The 21,338-nt window shown below is 33.9% G+C and overlaps 3 protein-coding genes across 3 annotated transcripts; 2 read left to right on the forward strand and 1 right to left on the reverse strand.

Moving 5' to 3' along the window:
- Nucleotides 1-7,031: 7,031 nt before the first annotated feature.
- LOC112723091 (late embryogenesis abundant protein Lea5) lies at nucleotides 7,032-7,753 on the forward strand. The gene is made up of 2 exons (XM_025774333.3): nucleotides 7,032-7,315; nucleotides 7,397-7,753. Exons 1-2 carry the CDS (start codon nucleotides 7,236-7,238, stop codon nucleotides 7,602-7,604), a joined length of 288 nt encoding a protein of 95 aa, XP_025630118.1. The 5' UTR covers nucleotides 7,032-7,235; the 3' UTR covers nucleotides 7,605-7,753.
- A 5,385-nt stretch (nucleotides 7,754-13,138) lies between these two features.
- Nucleotides 13,139-14,928, reverse strand: LOC112723092 (uncharacterized). The gene has a single exon (XM_025774334.3). The coding sequence runs from the start codon at nucleotides 14,786-14,788 to the stop codon at nucleotides 13,532-13,534; it is 1,257 nt and encodes a 418-aa protein (XP_025630119.1). The 5' UTR covers nucleotides 14,789-14,928; the 3' UTR covers nucleotides 13,139-13,531.
- A 1,987-nt stretch (nucleotides 14,929-16,915) lies between these two features.
- LOC112722037 (protein MAIN-LIKE 1-like) lies at nucleotides 16,916-18,111 on the forward strand. Its single transcript, XM_025773021.1, has 4 exons — nucleotides 16,916-17,274; nucleotides 17,372-17,459; nucleotides 17,557-17,640; nucleotides 17,683-18,111. Exons 1-4 carry the CDS (start codon nucleotides 16,916-16,918, stop codon nucleotides 18,109-18,111), a joined length of 960 nt encoding a protein of 319 aa, XP_025628806.1.
- Nucleotides 18,112-21,338: the final 3,227 nt, after the last annotated feature.

The raw sequence follows: 21,338 nt of genomic DNA on the forward strand, positions 1-21,338 counted from the left end.
TTAAACAATTAAAAATGGCTCAAGAAAATAATATTATGGAACATGGTTTTCAAATAGAAGAAGAATTAGTAAATTCTGAAAATATAGAAAATGAAGAACACATTCTAAATTATTCAAGTGACGAAGAACCAGCAATTCCAATACAAGTAAAAAATGAAGCTGGAACATCTAAGGATAATCAATCTCAATTTAAATGGGAAACAGGTTTTGATAATTATGCTTTTAAAAAAGGGTTTACAAATAAAGATTCAAAATATACAAAAATACCATCAAAATATGTTCCTAAAATTCAGGAAATGGAAGGAGAAAGAATGCTCGATTTAGACTGTAAAAAGAACGAAAAAGAAATTTTCGAAAATTGGTTGAATTCCTTTTTATTAGAAGCCTTTACTAATCCAAAACTTAGTGAATTGTCTGGAAGAGATATTTGGAATTACATAGGGTTTCATACTAAAGGAACTATAAGAGATTATATGACATCAATAGAAAACCAAATAATAGAAGAATTAGCAACAAAAACTACAGCTTATGATAAGATATTATATATAATGATGATTCTATATAAAGAATTTTTTGGAAAAAATATTATAGATCATAGACAAGAAGTTTATAATAAAGAATATCAAGAAGCAAAAAACCATTTAGCTAATATTCAGATATATGATCTATGTAATGTAGAGTCTTATATATGTGAATATAGAATACATTATTACAAATTAAAAGAAGAAGATAAAAATCATTATCTTAGTATGTATATAACAAAACTTCCATATCCTGCTAATGAATTTATAATGGGAAGATTTATAAGAGAAATAAATAGAGGAACAATTGAAAATAACTTTGGTGGAGCAACCTCTGCAATAAGAGAGGAAATAAAAGAACGTTGTATGCAAGAAGCAACTCAAAAAAGATTTGCAAATATAATTAGAATTTGCTGTCAAGATAATGAAGAGATACCTCAAAAATATGGTCTTAATAAAAATTTTCAAAGAAAAAGAAAATATCAATTTAGAAAAAGAAAATACTATCCAAACTGAAGAAAAAAGAGATATTTTAAAAAGGAAAATAATAATAAAAACAAAAGACAAAGAAATAACTATTGCCCGAATAAAAAAGAAAATTGTAAATGTTGGTATTGCCAAGAAGAAGGACACTATGCAAATGAATGTCCGAAAAAGAAGGATAAAAAGGATCTTACTAAACAAATAGAAATTGCTAAGTCTTGTTTCATGGAATCTTTAGAGGAATCTGATGATAACTTAGACTATATTTTTGAGTATGTCTCGGAAATAGACTCAGAGACTGAGTAACAATGCTACATTTATTACTATAAAAATAACAGAAAAGTTTATAAATGTTTTCATAGATTCTGGAGCAACACAATGCTTTGCTAGTTCAAATATAAAACTTGATTGGAAAAAATTAAAGAAACCATTAAGAGTTAGAATAGCTGACAAATCAATACATAAAATTGACCAAAAAGCAGAGATGGTTGAAATTTTTATTCAAAATTATAGGTTCATTGTTCCATCTATATATATGTTAGATTCTGGAATGGATTTTATCATAGGAAATAATTTTTTAAAGCTATATCATCCATTCATTCAAGAATTAACATATATAGTTTTAAAAGCTCCACACGATTCTTCAATAAATCAAAAATCAAAACGTATAAAAATACCGACTACTACTATAGATAAGATCTTAAAATTTAAAATATTTTCTATATTAGAGACATGTTATTTAAATTTATACTTTCAGATAAATATCCCAAAAAATAATTTTGAAATAAAGATAGAAGAACTTTTGGATGAAATTTGTGCTGAAAATCCTTTAGATATTAAAAATACAAATAACGAATTAGTAAGTATTAAATTAAAAGATTCTACAAAAGAGATAAATGTTCCAAATAAAATTCCTTATTCCGCAAGAGATAGAGAAGAGTTTTCACTAGAATGTAGGGATCTTTTGGAAAAAGGAATTATAAGATTAAGTAAAAGTCCCCATGCGGCTCCAGCCTTTTATGTCGAAAACAATAATGAAATTAAAAGGGGAAAACGAAGAATGGTTATTAACTATAAGAAGATGAATGAAGCAACTATTGGTGATGCTCATAAACTTCCAAGAAAAGATTCTATTTTAGAAAAAATCAAAGGAGCAACTTGGTTTTCATCTCTTGATGCAAAATCAGGATATTGGCAACTTCGTTTAGACGAAGAAACAAAGAAATTAACTGCTTTTACTTGCCCAACAAAAGAATCAACAAGTGTGTTGCTCTATGAATGGAATGTATTACCATTCGGATTAAAACAAGCCCCAGGTATTTATCAAAGATTTAGGGAGGAAAATCTAAAAGAGTTAAATGAATTTGTTTTAGTATACATTGATGATATACTAATTTTTACAAAACAGGATAGAGAAGATCATCTTCAAAAATTATTAATAGTTTTAGAAAGATGTAAAGAAAAATGATTAGTTCTTAGCAAAAAGAAAGCAAGAATAGCAAAACAAGAAATAGAGTTTCTTGGATTAATTCTATCCACTCAAGGAAAGCTAAAACTTCAGCCAAATGTCCTAGAAAAGGTAAATTTATTTCCTAATAAAATAGAAGATAGAAAATAATTACAAAGATTTTTAGGTTGTATAAATTATATTTCTGATCAAGGATTTTTAAAGAATATAACAGAATACACTAAAAGCTTATTTCCAAAAATAAGTACTAAAAAAGAATGGAAATGGGATGAAAAAGATAGTATGCAAATTCAAAGGATTAAAGAATTATGTAAAAAACTTCCAGAACTTTATATTCCAGAGGAAAATGACTACTTAATAGTAAAAACAGATGCTTCAGACATAACCTGGTCAGGATGTCTAAAAGCTAAGAAAGCTATAAAAAGTTTGAAACAAGAAAAAGAATCACTAGATTCTAAATATTCCCCAAAAGAATTACTTTGCAGGTATATTTCAGGGACTTTTACTCCAACAGAGTAGAGATATACCACTCATGAAAAGGAAACTCTAGCAGCAATTAAATCTCTTAAGAAATGGAAAATTGATTTACTACCCAAAGAATTTACATTAAGGACAGATTCAAGTTACCTAACAGGTTTCATACGATATAATTTAAAAGTTGATTATAATCATGGACGATTGGTAAGATGGCAATTATTTTTGTTATAATATCCAATAAAAATTGAATATATTAAGGGTGACAAAAATGTTATTGCAGATACATTAACAAGAGAATGGAGTTCGTCTACAACGCATTAGATCAAGAAATTCAAAAATACGAGCAAGAACTCGAAAAATGCAAGCATTGTCAGTAAATAAGGACAAAGATCCAATCTCTCAAGAAGGCCATCGAAGCAATGAAATCAACACAATAAGAAAAACCATCAGAGTTCAGCCAGCTAAGCGTGGTGGACAAATCAGGTGAAGAAAAAATTTCAGAAAACAAAACAATTGCTGAAATCATTAAAAAATCCACCCAAGATAAAAAATATTATGTAATTTATAATGGCCCCATGAAAGGAGTATATGATGCCTGGGAAAAAGCAGCACCATTCACACATCAATCAAGGATAATTCATAAAGGAGGGTTTCTAACACTGGAAGAGGCAAAGGAATCCTTCAGGGAATATGAAGCTCTCCATCCGGAGCAAACCTTAAAAAGAGCAGATAAAGCTCCAATTCAAACCCAGAGAACAGGGATAATAAGAAACATTCCTACAAGGGCTGAAATCAAAGAAAAGAAAAGGGTCTGTAGATCAAATCTCAGAGAAACCCTTAACATAGTCCTGAATTGGACTGAAGAAAAAAGGGCAATTTTGGGATATTATCCTATTGCCAAAGAATAGCTAACAAAGCTGGTTATATTCCCAGATGCTTCCCCATCTGACACCTATCAGTTTTTCCAATATGGATTAATTGATACAATTTTAATTTTTAATGATCTAAAAATTATTAGTGAGTTTCCTGCAGGATTCGTTGATGCAGTAAAGAGATTTAAAAATATGATTGACAATGTAAATCCAAGGGATATATCTCTAAAATTTACAAACAGTCAACTTATTTTTAATGAAGAAGAAGAATGCTTGGTTCCAGCACACCAAGTAATATTCATGTCCGTCTTCCCAGAAAATTTTCAACCAATTGATCAGATTCAAGACTTAACAATTTACAGTCATGAAGGAAGGCTAGCCAGCACATTAGCAAGGGTCTTTGAAAGAACTTAAAAAATAACGAAGGAATCTCACACAAGGATTAATTATAAAAGTAGAAATACTTTGCTTGTGTCCAGCAAAAAAAATGAAATTGAAGAAAGAGAGATGAGACTCTTGGTGGAATTTGAATCAGCATTCTACAACTTATCCGGACTTTTAGAAAAGCTCCCTGAAGGGATAAAGAGGAATCTCTGCTATTTGATAAAAGACAGAGAAGACCACAAGTGCCAGCTATGTGCCTCAGAGTTATCTGAAGAAAGCAATAATGAAACGGAATCAACTCACATGATGAAAGAAGAGGACAATGCATCTGAGGGTCACATGATAAAAGAGGAGGACAACACATCTGAAGCATCTCTCAATATTATTGCATAGTGACGTAAGCACTTAGGTCATAAAGCACCAACGATGTAGCTGGTGCAAGATAAGCAAACAATGACGTAAGCAATGACGTCATAAGAAGGGTAAGGATGGGAATTGTCCATCAAACCCAACTATTATAAATAGGTTGCTAGGCAATTGTAGAATCATCAGAAAATAGAAAACAGGAGGCAAAGAGTACTCACATGCTAGGAGAGCAAGGAGGAAGCTGCCGAGGCGATTCTATGGTCTGAGGAAGAATTCCTTTAGGAAAAATAGTTCTAAACTCCCCTCTAGAGTTAGTATTTACAATCTCCCCTCTGGAGATAAAAACACCTTATGTAAAATATACTAAATAAAGGAAGTTTTTCTCCAAAAAGGTACATCTTCATCCTAGTCTTTCAATTATGAATTATTTAGAAAGTTTAGAATTAACAGAAGAATCTGATTATTATAGATTAACCGCTTTATTAGATAATGAAAAACAGGCTGTTCTAAAAACAGAGTTAAATCTCAAATCAAATGAAAATTTTAATAAACAAACCTTTTAAAAGAAGTTTTTAATAGAAAAAATATAATATACTATGGAAAAATTCAACTTGAAGCCCCTATAAAGATAAAATCTGCCAATGGAGAACTTGAAATAGTTTTGATAAATGATGAAGAATTAAGTAAACAGATTGAAAAAATTAAGGATCAACAAAAAAGATCTAAAATTGGATGGATTCATATTAGTACCATACAAGTCTTAATCAAATCTACATATATGAAAGGAATTAATTCACCAATAAACTTAGCAATCTGTGACAAAAGAATTACTGATGACCCAATAGATCAAATAATTGGAATTGTTCATGGAAACTTGGCAAACGTAAATGTTAAATTCAATGCCCATCTTGGATATGCTATACCTCTATCAACTGAAAATCTTGGAAGATCTATAAATTTGGCTTATAAATTTCATAGAAAGAATCTAATGGAACAAGATGATGAACCATTTTCAATTACATATGCAATAAATTATGCTTTAACAAATAGCCATCATAGTATAATATTTAAAAATAGAGAAAGAATTTATGTCGATGAATTATTCAGAAAATTGTAAAAACAGAAATACTAAAATATAAAGCTATTGAAAACCCAGTTCTATTATTAAAAGAACCATCAGGAAAATTATTTTCATCGAATTTTCAAATAAGAGAATCTAAAATTAATAGCCCTTTAAGTTTATCTAAGTTAAAGATTAAAGAAGAAAATTCTGAAATAAAAGAATTAACAAAAAAGGTCAAAAAATTAAATGAAACCCTAAACACTAAATTATGACAATAAATAAAGAAGAAATATATGTAACTTATCAAGACAAGAAACAAGAGCTCTTTGAAAGAGAAAATCATTTGAATTATTTACAGTTTTCTGAAATAAATCAAAGAGCATTTGAAGCTCTAAAAATAATCTATGACCAGTTAAAAAGAGAAGAGCTAGAAAAATTAATAGAATCTCTAGAAAATAGTGATGAATCGATGATAGAGTTTGCAGAAATTTTAATAAATAATGAAGCATAAAAAGATTGAATAACCAGAAAATAAAATAAAAAGAAAAAGGGCGGAAAAATTAAAAAGTAAAATAAAAGAGTATAAAAGGGAATTAAATAACCTTCAGATCGAAATTGATGACCTTATAATAAAAAGGATAGAAATAAGAATAAATATAAACAAGTTGGAATTAAATTTAAAAAATTTATAAATGCCTGGAAAACCATATTATGACTTAAAAGAATTAAAACTGTTGAAAGAAAAAATGGAGAATGAAGTCGAAAAATTAAGAAGGTATTTAGAAACAACAGAAAGTGTAGAAATAAAAGAAGTTTTTGAGGATTTGAAAAATTATATTAAAGAAAAAGACAAACAGATAAAAGATTTTATATACAATAATCCATGCAAAAAAGAATATTATAAACTAAAACAAGATTGAAAATTATAAAAATGAAATCACAATATACATCGAGAAATGGTAAAATTTGGTATCATATAGTAGAAATGGTAAAAATTGGTATCAGAGTCAAGTTAACGATTAAGGATAACACTTTCTCTTTAAGCAACACTTTTTAGTGACACGCTTTTTTGCCACAAAAGACAAAAGTATGTAAAAATGCATCTTTACAGTAGAGGGCACCAAATGAAAATGTTATCCAAATCCTAATGGGAGGCTCTATCCTCTGCTCTCTTGACACTACTTAGCTCTCAGGCCCACTGTGTTGACTTGTTTGATTAATTGACAACAACCTTGATATAAAAAAAGGTCTCAATTCAATGAATGCAAAAGAAATATCTTAATCCAATATGAACTAAAGAAAGGGTAGTAACGCGTGTCGTGGGGTAAGAGGAGGTTGGTTTATGTGTTGGCACCCAAATGGCGACACATGGTTCCGCTCCGCCACCCCGACCCTAGCTTAAACTACACTTTCTCTTGTATTGTGGTTATAAAAGGAACCACACAGGCAGTATTAGAATCCAGAGGGAACAGAGCCACCCCATCAGCCGTGGTTGCTGCTGCGGAACTCCGCCGTTACATCCATCAGAAACGATCTTCCGCAGCAGCAAACTAACAATATCCTTGTCATATAACATAATAATAATAATAATAATAATAAGCATGGCTCGCTCTCTCTCACAAGTAAACCGCCTTGGTGCTCTTGTTGCTGAAGCTTCCTCCTCCTTAATCCCTCTTCGTCGGTGAGTTTTCTTTTCTTCTTTCCTCTTCCTCCTTATGATTGATATTTTATTTTTGGTGATTTGTAGTTTGTTGCATGGTAGGCGGGGTTATGCGGCAGTGCGTGATGCTTCAAATTCCATTGTAGAAGGAAAGGGGGGAGGAGGTGTGTGCAGAGATTGGGCCCCAGATCCAGTAAGCGGTTACTACAGGCCCATCAATCACACTCCACAAATTGACCCGGTGGAGCTCCGACACATGTTCCTCAACCGCAAACTCACATCAGACCACACCCCGGGCCCACACTCATAATCATATTATCATATCAAAACCAAAAGGCTTTTTATGCTTCCTATGATCGTATCCGAAAGCAATAGCAATGATATACTCGTTTTTGTTTGCGTGTCCTTAGTTTCTATCCATCTATATTTGCTAAATTAGTAATGGACTTATCCTTCATACTTTTTCTTTCTTGTTCTTTTGTTAATCTAATAACACATTAATCGTGCTATCCCTCCATTTATATGAGACCGGATTAATAAGAATCAAAATACTTAGCTGAACGGAACAGAAAAAGGTCATAATAATTTTATATAAAATTAATAGTTAATAACTATGATGTACCGATATAGATACAACACAGGATTATATACGAATTTTAAAATTTTATAAGATAGAAAATACGTATATATATAAAATATAAATTATTTTTAAATAAATTATAATAATATTTTGTAATTTTATTATATTAAAATATAAATTGATTTTTTAATTATTTTTAATATTTTATTTTAATTATATAAAATATTTAAAATATTTTTGTTTTAATAAATAATAATATATGTTATTTTTAAATGTATTTTAAAAACATATATTAAGAATACACTGACACATAATAATATACGATGGTATTTAAGTATGTCTAAACATATTTAGAGTAATTTTTTATTTTTTATTAAGACATGGTTGAACATAGACATGCATGTCGGATAAGTGTTGTGTCTAAAATATGTCTAACATACGGATACGACGACTCGATGAAATGTCTATGCTCTATAGATTAATAATATTAAAATGATAGTTTAGTAGGTATATTAAATTATTTAATTATTTTTAATTATTAATTTATTATAAAAATAATTATATATAAATTTTTATTTAAATTTTGATTTAGTTTATTAAATTCATTAAATGATATTAGTTTAATATTTATTTTAAAATAAAGATTTATATATAGTTATCTTTATATAAAATTAATAATTAAATTTTTTTAAATAATTTAATTAATTTAATTAAATTATTACTTAATAATTTTTAATTATCAATTTAGTAAAAATAACTGTCTAATTCATTAGTGGTTAGTGAGACAACGTTACGTGTCATCAAGTGGGAATAGATTTCTATTTGATATAACAAAATGTGATCTTTTGGAAAAATAGGTCTCGAATATGAAATGTAAGTCTTACGATATTACATGTTAAGCTGGGATAAATAAATTTTTACTTGACGTGGTAAAAATACAATGATTTGGATTTATGAAATTAGAATGTGAAATTCCTTTTTAAACAGATTAATTTGTTTTGTAATTGAAATTTTGTTTTATGATAAAATTCGTAATGATTTATTTGTTCAGTTGGTAAAGTTCATAATTTTACTTCATTTTTTGTTGTAATTCGAACAAATAAAAAGCTAAAAAGAAAAAAAAATAATTGGACAAGTTAATTTAGTAACATATTATTCTTTAATTAGATATTATATTAATATTTTGACATGTTATTCTTCTTCAAGTTTGATTAAAAGTAAAATCATCTATTTATAATAATAAAATATATATTACTAAAAATTTATTTCAGATCGTATAAAAATTATGAATATCATTAAACTATTTTAAACAGAATGTCACGTGTTACGGTGTTAGGGTGTCAATAGGCCGCGAAAGCGTGACCACGATCGCCACCATAACTGCAGCCACGGTAGAACTGAGCGTGATAATTATGTCTCGTTTGATTCTTTTTAACAAGCTTTTGTGAGTTTGTCGTTCTCATCTTGTTTTGTGGTGGAAAAGCTTTTTGTTGTTTTGTGCTGCTTCTTTTTCTTCGGCAAGTAATTTTGTGCATGGGAATTGGAAAGAGATGGAACTGTTGTCTCTTGGACCTACAACCTGAACAACCTGAGACGCCACGTTCCATTGCTCAGCCCAAATTTCTAAAATTAGTGGACCCATGACTCCTCCTCAATAATTATGATTATTTTTATCATCATGATCCCCATGCCCATCACAAGCCCGTTGCCCCGTAGGCCCATCTCATCTCACTCGCATTGCTCTACTAATCACAAGCTAATCCAAGTTTAACCAAGACATCATGTATAATTAGCATTGGGACCATTAAGATTGATTTGAGTATGTAACAAGGAGTTTAGATAATATGATCATACTTGAATTAATAAAGCGGGTGTAACCAATAGAGAAAATTGCCGAAAAAGGTCGGTAGACCCACATTAGCGTGTATAGGGATGCAAGGAAGAAAGGAAATATGTTCGTTTGTCCTTAACTGATTATTCCTCTTTATTCCATGGAAAAAAATTCTGTATTTACTTGCTTGAGTGCATTGTATGTCTAAAACCCTACATACCTAATTACCTATATCCGCAAGCTATAGCTCTTTGGAAAGTAATCACAATTCATAATACCCTAAACAAAATATATTGTTATTGGCCTACAGTTAACCAACAATCTTTAAAAATACGAACTAAAAATATATTTATTATTTTATTATATATTTTTAATTTTATAATCAAAATGTGTCATATGTCACTTCTTTATTGTAATTGAAATTAAATTTTTTTCTCTAAAATTAAAGAATTTTTTCCTCCTCTATATTAATTTTACAATCAAAATGTACCATATGTCACTCCCTCATTACAATTGAAATCAAATCTTTCCCTCCAAAATTAAAAAGATCTTCCCTCCTTCCTCTTTCTTTTTTTTTTTATTTTTTATTCTCTATCTCTCTCATTCCTTCAACTACTCTATCTATTTTATATATAATTATTAATATTAATATGACTGACTAATTACTAATTTGACAATCAAAATATGTAACATGACATTCTTTAATTGTATTAAAATTAAAATTGAAATTAAAATATACCTATATTATGTATCATATATTACTATCTAATTTAATAATTAAATGTGTCACATAACACTCTCTTATTAAAATTGAGAGAAAATATTTTTTTCCAAAATTAATAAACCCCCTCCTAAATTCTCTCATCTACCTCTCTCTATTTATTTTTATTTCTTTCTACCATTTTTACTATATACATAATTTATATTCTATATTAGTAATTTGACATATTATATGTCATCCGATATTTTTTTATTACAATTAAAATAAAATTTGTTCTTCCAAAATCAACAAACTCTCACTCTCGCTCTTATTCTTCATCTTTATCTTTCTCTCTCTTTTCTCTCATTCTCTATTTTTTCTACCTTTCTCTTCTACAGAAAACAAAATTAACAAAATAATATAATTTAAATAAAAATAAAAAAATAATAATAATAATAATAATAATAATAATAATATTATTATTATTATTATTATTATTATTATTTTAGTTTTTTATTTAGTTTTAAATTTTTACCGCGTATCTTTCTAATCTATATTTTCATTTCTCTTCCTTCAAATATTTATTACATATAATTTGGAGAGAATACTAATGTTATAATTAAAAGTTAGAATCAAGATTTAATTGTTTTAAAAAAATTAATTTTGAGTAAATTTTATAATTATCATTATAAATTTTTTATGCTAATATCTAATTATATTTTTATATACATAGAGAAAAAAATATTATTTTTAAATAACAAGTATAAAAATTAATTATTTCTATTTGCGCAACAGACTTAACACCTAATTAAATGTAAAAATATACACGTTAAATTGTTTCAAATTTTAGATAACTAATGTTAAAATTAATTATGAATAAAAAATTAGACTTTTTCATATAAAAATAATAACTAAAAATCTTATTATTTGATTTTTTATAGATACCTTGGTCTTCTTAGTCAGAGACTTTTGTCAACTTACGACTTTTTTTTGTAAAAATAGTTTGATTTTATAATTCTTTTATGTCATGTATAATCTATATTGTCAGAATAAAGTAGACTGTAATTTTAAAAAATGTATATTTTCGTAATATTATTACTGATAAAAATACAGAATTTTGTTTTTGATATTGAAGTAGCAATGGTGTTTTTTCAAAATGTGGGTTGATGGGGTGTTATTCTCAAATGTGGGATCGTTTAATTAGATAAATAAAAATCGGATCGAGGAATTTGTGATAGTACAGAAATTGGATCGAGGGATTTCTGTTTAAAAAAATTTTAAAAATTTGAAGTATAGAAATCGGACCCTCCGATTTGTGTATCTTCCACACTTTTGAAAAATATCAAAAATTACAATATTAAGGTATATCACTACTTTTACTTCCGTATAAAAAAAAAAAGCCTAAAAATACTAGTTGTTAGACAAAAAAATTAGGTTAATGATTAAAAATGCTGATAAAAAATAAAAAATTATGCTTGTCTTTAAACTTTTTTATATCCTATTTAACAATGAATTAGAAGAGTTAACTAGCCACATCGACATCCAGAAAGAAAGAAATTCTCAACAATAATTACTCCTGCCTCGCCCCTAATATGAATTTGTACTCAAATATTTGGTTCTAGCTAAAGGGTTAGAAAAACAATAATAGTCGATGGATTAGACGGTCAAGAACTAATTTAGATCAGTGGAATAGTTGTTAACTCACTCGTCCATTGAAAAAGTGTGGGAATTTGAATTTTTTTTTGTTCTTGTAGGAACATATTAATTAGCAAAAAACCTTTAAATCAAATTCAAATATGCGACAAATTAATTTTTGTCCAGTCGAGTTAGAAAATCCGTTAGCAACCAAAGAAAGATTAGGCAGTGGCGTAATTAAGAAACATAGATTTGAGATGGTAACAGAATGTGAATTACCGTGAGTTGCAACGAAAGATAGAAAAGAAAATGGGAAGTAGAGGGGGTGTGGGTTAAAAGTACAGGTTAGTTGGTCCACATCTTAATGATGCGCATCCACCAATATGAGGTTAACAGTGTCCCTTTAGCAGCTTTCCTGATGTGTCTCCTCTCTCCTTGGCCCTTGTGTACTTTCCCATCACCCCTTAGAGAATAGAGAGAGAGAAAGAGTCCCCATCATATGTCCATGTTTCCACCCTTCTATCTTTCTTCCCTTCCCTATAATAACACCAGTCACCATCACTCTTCTTTTCTTTCCTTTCATTTCACCTTCAACTCCTTTTCGTCCCTTCTTCAACTAAACAATTTTACAATTCCAATAAAAAAAATATACCATGTGGTGTTGTTTAATGTTTATCCTTCTTTGCTTGGACGTTTTACCGACGGTATATATTTGAGTGTTGGTTGGTTAGCGTAAACGACAAGAAATTAAAATTACTTGCTGATGGCAACAATAATATTAATTAGCGAGTGTGGTGCTTGGTGTACTTGGATAGGCACATGACAATGATGAATTATATTTGATATGTTGACCAAAAACCAGGACTGTGTATACAGCTGTATGTGAATGAGTGACATGGAATACCATACGATACAAGAGAAGTAACAGCAGGTGTAGATGGAGTGCGAGAACATGGAATAAATGCCATGCCACAGCCTACAAGATCTAGTCCCATTCAATGTCAAACTACGGGACCACTTTCTTCACTAGCTGTATATTTGACTACATAAGGAACCTTTTGCACATGATGTATTCTATATAACTCATCACAATTAGTATTTAGTAGTAACAATTTTTATTGAAATTGCACACAAGCTCTACAACGGTGATTCCAAAACATGTGTATGCATGTGAAAAGTAATTGTCCTCAAAAATAAAAATTACATGTCTTGGGCATACTAATTACTAAAGTAAGAAAATTATCCAACAGGGAGAAGTACAACAGTCATAATAACATAAATTAAGACGAACCACGTGATGTGATGACAGAGATATTCTTCTCCAATTTCACTTTGCCACCGGAGAGATCATAGTACTACGCCTCCATTACAAGCAGCTGCAACTATTCATGAACACCAAATTTATAAGAGAAAAGTAGTATCAGATTACTAATTAAGTAATGAAGGAAACCAAAATGAATAGTAGTAATTAACATGGGATTTCTTTCTTCATCAGCTTCTGACAGTGAGCAATGAAGGTATAGCAGACAAGTTTGGCGTGGCATTCTTCTTATTATGATTATCATTGTGATTTGCATCTCTAATAATATCCCTCCGATTCTGATTCTCTTTGGAAGAAGAGGGTTTGGCGCTGAAAGCTCTCATAGGACTCGCAAACGCCCAACCCCAACTCCTGACTCTGCCATGGGAGTGTGAGAGTGATGTTGCAACAGCAGCAGTAGAAGAAGAGGACGCTTTATTATTCCCATTATTATTGTTATTGTTATCGTCAGCAGAGGATGAGACCCAGTAAGAGGAAGAAGACGACGAAGATGAAGATGACGTCATCATGAACCCGCTGAATAGGCCTCCGCACCTCACTCTTTCCTTCATGCAATGGTGGTGGTGGTTGTTCATGGCAGCGCCGCCGCCGCCAGCGGAAGAAGAAGACGACCCCTGCTTGTGCTTGCCTTCACGGTGAGACTCCACTCGGCGGAGAGTGCAGTCACCAAAACCGGTGGAGATTCTCTCGAAGAAGTCGCCGGAGAAGCTCCTGCTACCACAGCCAACAGATCTGGATCTGGAAACCTTGCGCTCAAAGGAAGCGGTGGAGTGGCTACTGTTGGGAGTGTTATCTTCTTCCACAACAACAATGTCGGTCCTTCTGGCCATGAGAGAAGAACCGGAGCAGCACTTGCTATTTTCCTTTGGCTTGGAAGTTTCCGATATGGTGTCCCTGAAGCTCTTGGAGGACTTGGAAGAATGGTAGAGAAAGGACCAGAAGCCGTGATTCCTCTTCCTGGGAGTGAAATCGTGGATGAGTAAGTCATCAGGGTCGAGGAGAGAGCGTGGTCTTCTCGGTGTGGCGGTGGACTTGCTGCGCTTGAGAATGGCGGCGTCAGAGGGTGCAGCGGAGGAGCTGGGAGAGGGCTTCTTCTTCTTCTTCTTGACCAAGAGAAAAGGAAGGCGTGGCCTTCTAGAATGAGTAGTGTTAGCGGAGGAAGTAGGATAGAGAGAGAGTGAGGGAGGAGGTACGGCGGAGGCGGAGGTAGAGGTGGAGGTGGAGGGAGGAATGTTGTCGGAAGGGGAGGAGGTAGAGGAAGAGGAAGAAGGGCGGATGGGGAGAGGGAAAGAAGAGGAGAGAAGCTTGCCGAGCTTGTCTTGGAGGCAGAAGGCACAGATTCCGCCGGGATTCGTTCTGTAAGGGTGGTCCGTGCATTGCATACCGTCAGCCATGTCGTCGTCGGCGCCTCCTTTGATTTCAGCCATCTACACAACAAGCTAAGAAGGGTTCGAGACTTCTCAGAACCACGTGGATCACTCCCTCACTCTCTATTCTATTCTATTCTATTCTATTCAACTCAAACTCAAACACTCCACCACACCCCCCTATTATGTCCCATCACTTATAACCCATTAATACTTTCTAAATTACTATTACTAAATAACAACTACTTTTTAAAACAAAAAACAAAATTCAGAGATCATTTTTTAACTTTTTTTATAATTTAAAAATGTAATTTCATATCTATCTTTTGTATTTATTCAGTTTTTGTTTAATTAAAAATGGCTACTTTTGATTTCATTTGAAAATTTAAAAATTTTACAATTTAGTAAATAATTATCGAAAAAAATGAGATAAAAACAATATTAAGAAGAAAATATAAATGGTGGTTGTTCAAATATAAAATTATAAATTATGCGTGTAATGTTGCACTAGCTAGTAACCAATAGTAAGTAGGCCCAAATAGAAGAATCTATGAAAGATAGACATCTCTTTGTTTCAGAATCTGTAGAGGCTATTTCTTTCGTTTTATTTTTTTAATTTCAAGAGCAAAAATCTCTATTTATCTAGATTCTTCTTGCAATCCTAAAACATTTCCCTCTCTCTTATGAAATTTTTACTGAATTACCGCCACTTTTGTTATTACATAGCTCAAAAATTATGAAAAGTGTAGAAATGTTTGTCACAATTTGTTTCTAAATTGATCTACGCTATAATATCTTTAGGGAGATGAGAAATGTTATATGACCATATTGAGATTTTCTAAAATTGGAATCATTTTAAATATTTGTCTTGCTTACCACATTCATAAATGTGTGAAGTAAAAACGGTTAGTTTTGCATTTGCATGTAGCTCCAATTTTGGGATTTTTTTCATAATAAATTATAAAAAATATTTAGTTTCACTAAAGCTAGTTTTGAGCTTTATTTATCGAAAAGTACTTTTTTTTTTTTTTTTTGTAATTAGGGCAAGTTCGTCGTACTCCTGGCGAACTCTATACTAAGTTCGGCGCACTATATATTTAGAATGGGATCATTATCTTTTGTCCTTTTCTTTCTAAATCTTCTTCTAAATTTTATTCTGTTACTCCTTTTTGTATTCCGGCGTTCGAGAAGTCCGTTATTCACGGCATCAGTAATTTGAGGTTAGTAATTAATATGTTAGTTGGAGTAATTTTTTTTAGATTAGTTAGAGTTACCTATTATTTCTTAGTTAGTGGTTGCATGCTAATTATAATTAGAGTTATTGTTTACTGATTTCATGTTATTCAGTAGTTATTGATTGTTTTTAACATGTGAATTGGTTAGTCTATTCTTAGTTAGTTTAGTCAGAAAAATTGGTTTAAGTTGTTAGCCAAATCTTAATAAAATTAAGTTAGAATATAGGGTTAAGTGAGTTATTGGTTAGGGCTGCCTAGGGTACCTTAGTGAAAGTAAGGTAGATAACTAGTATTTTCAAATACGTTTGTTTACAAATTCTGTTCATGCGAAACAAATATTGATAAGTATATGTTATTTTGTTTAAATTGAGTGTGGTTAGATGGAGCAACAGTTATTGGGATACGAGGATACCCTCTACAGATTAGATCAGGTCGAGCACATTGCTGGCAGACTTGATCGTGTGGTACGATAATATCGTTGTCGTTTATCTCTCTCTAATTAATAAAGAGTGAACTTGTGCTATTTAGAGATAACGTTTTTTTTATTATTTATCTTTCCGTTTGGTAGGCGCCTCGGATCTTGCGCACCAGACGGAATTTGATGACGATGCCACCGGAGGCGATTAGGCCATATCTCAGACGAGTCGGGTTTGAGTATGTGGCCTATATGGTTGAGTTCGAGCATGACTGGCCACTTGTCTCAGCGTTGATAGAGAGGTGGAGGCCTGAGTCCCACACCTTTCATCTAGCATGCGGGGAGATGACCGTCACACTGCAGGACGTGGCGTATCAGCTAAGACTCAGGATCGATGGTGATCCTATGAGCGGGTGCATGGGTAGTTGGGAGCAGCACCATCAGGGACGGAGCATCGAGGACTTTTGTCAGCAGTTACTGGGTGTTATGCCCGGCGCGGATGACAGACAGTCACAGACAAAGTGAACTGTCAAGCTCATGTGGTTCCTTAACACTGTCTTCGGAGAGCTGGAGCAGGACGCCATTGAGGAGCACCTCCTGAGGTACACGAGAGGGTACATCATGCAGCTGATATGGGGTATTCTGTTCCCATATGCATCTGACTCTCGGGTGCACATCAGGTGGCTCCCCCTGCTGGAGGACCTTGATGCATGTGGTAGGTTGTCGTGGGGATCGGCTGTATTGGCATGGATGTACCGCCAGATGTGTCGTGCCACGGAGCATGGTGCGCGCAACCTGAATGGTTGCGTCAGCCTGCTATTGTCTTGGGCCTACCACTGTATTCCCCTGTTAGGACCTGATGGATTTGATACTCGTCGATTTTCGCTGGTTGAGAGGTATTTTTTTATTTTCTGCAATAATCCTTTGTTAATTTATTATATTAATTGTTTAATATAACTTAGCTGTGATGTAACTTTTACCGCGGAATTGTAGGTGGGTTCAGTACCGCTCTGACAACGCCAGAGGCGAGGGCCGCCTTAGGCGTTACAGGCGTATTCTGAACGGGATTGGGATGCTCTACGTAAGTCATAAATATTTAAGTTTAAATTGTTTACTTTATATTATGTGTTTTGCATATGAAAATTAAATATTAACACCAACTTGCGTCTTGGAAACAGGTTGAGTGGACGCCGTATGCCGACCCACAACTGGAGGGTATAGTTCCTGATGCGATTGCTGAGGCTGACCACACGGTGGCGGTTGTATGCCCATTGCTTTGCTTTGCCATTGTTGAGTAGCATCAGGTGGACCGAGTGGTGCGGCAGTTCGGTGGCCTACAGAACATCCCGAACAGGCCATTGGACATCGACAACATGCACAGGATGGACGGTCGTGTTGGAAGGGGCGAGTGGTTTTTGCACTTGCTTGAGGGGTGGCATGAGCTATGGGATCAGCGGGCCGACCATCGTCTGCACATCCATCATCATATAGACCTGCGTCCTTCACTACTATATATGACTTGGTACTTACAGTGGGCACACACGGAATTGTTTGGTCAGGGTGACCAGCACCTAGTGCCGGCGAGGGTGGTGCCAGAGGACCTACCTATATACCATCCACCTGCTCCAGAGTTACGATCAGCCGTTGGGAGAGGGAGAGGTAGGGGACGGGGGAGAGGCAGAGGCAGACGTGGTGGAGGCCGAGAGAGGCAGGGGATGACGAGCTTCACCTAGACAGAGACCCAGTCAGCCCCCCAGGTCATGGGCCAGAGGGAGTTGGTGACCAGACAGTTAGGACTCTGTCGGGACCCTTGCCCAGAGGATACTTGTCCCTCATACCCCCTGGGTCACATCACTCTACGCTGGTTCCAGCCACCAGGGTGAGGGACCGGATGTCGGGACTAGCCAGCAGGAGCAGCGGGCACTACATGTTGACATCGATACCCAAATCCATCTGCCGTTCAACCCAGATGATCTCGGATAGCATACGGACTACTAGCCCATCTTGGACACGCAGGACATGTTTGATGTGACGATACTGGTCCCTGACTGGATGACGGGGGGTAATGGCGGGTTGCCAGATATCGGGACACAGTCATAGCAGGCACAACCATTCTCCCAGATGCACACGTCTCCTCCTCAGTCAGCATACCATCCACAACATGTTGATGATCCCTCCAGCGGGTCGTCCTCCATTGCAGAGTATGCCGCACTGAGGGACCAGATGAGCACTCCACTGCCTGACCCAGATCCTCAGCTCGGGCGAGTCTATCGCGATATTCGACCACCTGCTTGTGGCACAGGTGGGTGCCTAGAATAATGCCTCATTCTCGCCCCTCAGATGCCCGAAATAATGAGCGAACTCCCGCTGCGACTTCGAATATGCTGCATTAATCGGAACCTTCTTCAAATCCTTATTCTTGAAGTGAGTCATGAAGTTGGCAGCAATGTGTCTCGTACAAAATGCCTGGAAAGCATGAGGTGGTTTTCATAAACTATCATCGGCATTCAATGCACCATCAATTGATTTGTGTCTGTCTGAAATCACTAAGACACCGGGTTGTGGAGTCACATGATGATGCAGATACGACAAAAAGAACGACCATGCCTCCTTTGTCTCTCCCTCAACCACGGCAAGCGCAATAGGCAAAATGTTTGCGTTTCCATCCTAAGCTATGGCCATGAGCAGCGTCCCACCGTATTTACCATATAAGTGTATTCCATCAATGGAAATTAGTGGCTTGCAATGCTTGAAAGCCTCAATGCATGGTGGAAACTTCCAAAACACCCGATGAAACATGATGGTATCGGCGGAACCAGGCCAAGGCTGAGTGACAAGTTGCACCCAAGTACCTACAAACCAATTCTCAATAAGCATTGCATATGGTATACCGTTCTTGTCTTAATAACATATAACCACAACAGAGTAATCCTTACCAGGCAAGTACATTTGCATAGCGAACAACCAACGAGAAAGCTCGTTATATGACTCCTCCCAATCCCTATATATGCTAGCAATCACTCTCTGTTTTACGAACCAAACTTTTCTGTAGGATGCCTTATAACCGAAGTGATTCTCTACACCTCCTTACAGAACCCTGATGCTTATTGTTGGATCCGCTTTAATAATTGTGAAAATGTGTTGAGAAATCACTTTCGAATCCAACCGACGATGGTCTTGCCCCATGGAAGTTTGCATGCATTTGTGAGGACCAGTGCATCTCCCCCCCCCCCCCCACTTTTCTACCTTACGACGATATGATATGTGTATGCTCCAATTACAACCGGGTCCGAACTGGATATACTGTGCATTATACCGCCACTGGTCACTGTATATTATTTTGTACTCCACAGCCCTCCTAATGCTATACGTCTTAACAGCCAACATGACTTCTTCCTTGTTCCGAAAATGTTGTCCAACCTTGAACTCATTCCTTGGATCATCTTCAGGGCTTCCCTGGGTAAAGGACCAATCGGACGTCATTGCATCGAGATTCAACCTAGAGAAATGGTCCGGGCGGTCATACGGTTGCAAAATTGCGGGCTATGTCAGAGCAATTTGTGTGTCACCGTAATAGTTCATCTCTTCTTCCTCATCACCATCATCAGGAATTTCGGTTGGTTCTTCTTCGGCATCGTCTCCATCATCGGGGTTAACTTCATACTGATCCATCATCGGGGTTAACTTCATACTGATCCATCATCGGATCCCTAACAGCGGAACCCTCATGACTTTCAACGCCGTCATCCAACTTAGCATTGCCGACTTCAACATTAGACCCTTCTTGACTACCTTCAGGAGCCATATTCAGATCCACCATCGTTTGTCTGATATTTTGTCTAATAGGCTCACTCAACGGACTATCATCGACAAGATCCGCAGACGATCCTCGGCCACCCAAATCGACAAGGAACGCAAATAACTCCAACAGATGAACATTTGTCCACCGGTTGTGCCAAGAACGTATAAGACATACGTCCTCGTCGTCACGCAGACGATACCTGATTCAAAAAACCATAAAATTTTTCTCACAAGCGTGTTCAAATAAATATACCATCAGCAGAGACAACACACCTGTGACATACCTTTTATAAATTAATCTACCATTTATTTTGGTTGGATATCTGTAGTAGATTTTTTTCACTTTCTTTGTCTTTTGCATCTCCACGGAAAGTAATATCAGATTCTTTAACAACTTTAAACTGTTGATTTTCGCTGTCAGATGGGTAAATATTGGTTGGTTTGATCTAAAAATGATAGAACCTTTTTCATCATACACTATTTCTCCATTGTAATGAATAGAAAACAGTGGATTTCTTGCCATTGTAAAAAAAAAAAAAGAAATGACCAAAAACCAAAATGATTGTGGAGAACAAAGTCGGGAACTCAGCTTTATGGCAGAAACTTAGCATAGAGTTCGTCGTAGCCGGGGGTACGACAAACTCCATAATTTATATAGAGTTCACCGGAAAATACGACAAATTTATCCTAATTACCAAAAAAAAAGTGTATTTCGGTAAATAAAGCTTAAAACTAGCTTTGGAGAAAATAAATATTTTTTATAATTTATTATGGAAAAAAATCCTCCAATTTTGAGATGAATATCAAATGTCATCCATTATTAAGTGTGGAATAGTGACTATTTTCAATTTTGAGGTAGAGTGATATAGTGACTATTTTCAATTTTAAAGTAGAGTGACATCTCAAAGCCTTTTGTAGTAAAGTTCTTCTTATATTTCATATTTGATTATCTAATTTGTATTTATAACAACAAATAAAAATTTATCTCGTAATTTGAAACACTTAAAATAAACTGTTAGATAAATGCTAATGAAATTTTTAAATTATATAGAACATATTATAAAATATCGGTAGTTCACCTTTAAATAAATTTTATAATATACTAACAAAAATAAATGTTATATTTTATCATACTTGAAATTAAATATAAAAACTTTTA

Source organism: Arachis hypogaea, chromosome 11, assembly GCF_003086295.3.
Source record: "Arachis hypogaea cultivar Tifrunner chromosome 11, arahy.Tifrunner.gnm2.J5K5, whole genome shotgun sequence".
NCBI classification, from domain to species: Eukaryota; Viridiplantae; Streptophyta; class Magnoliopsida; order Fabales; family Fabaceae; genus Arachis; species Arachis hypogaea.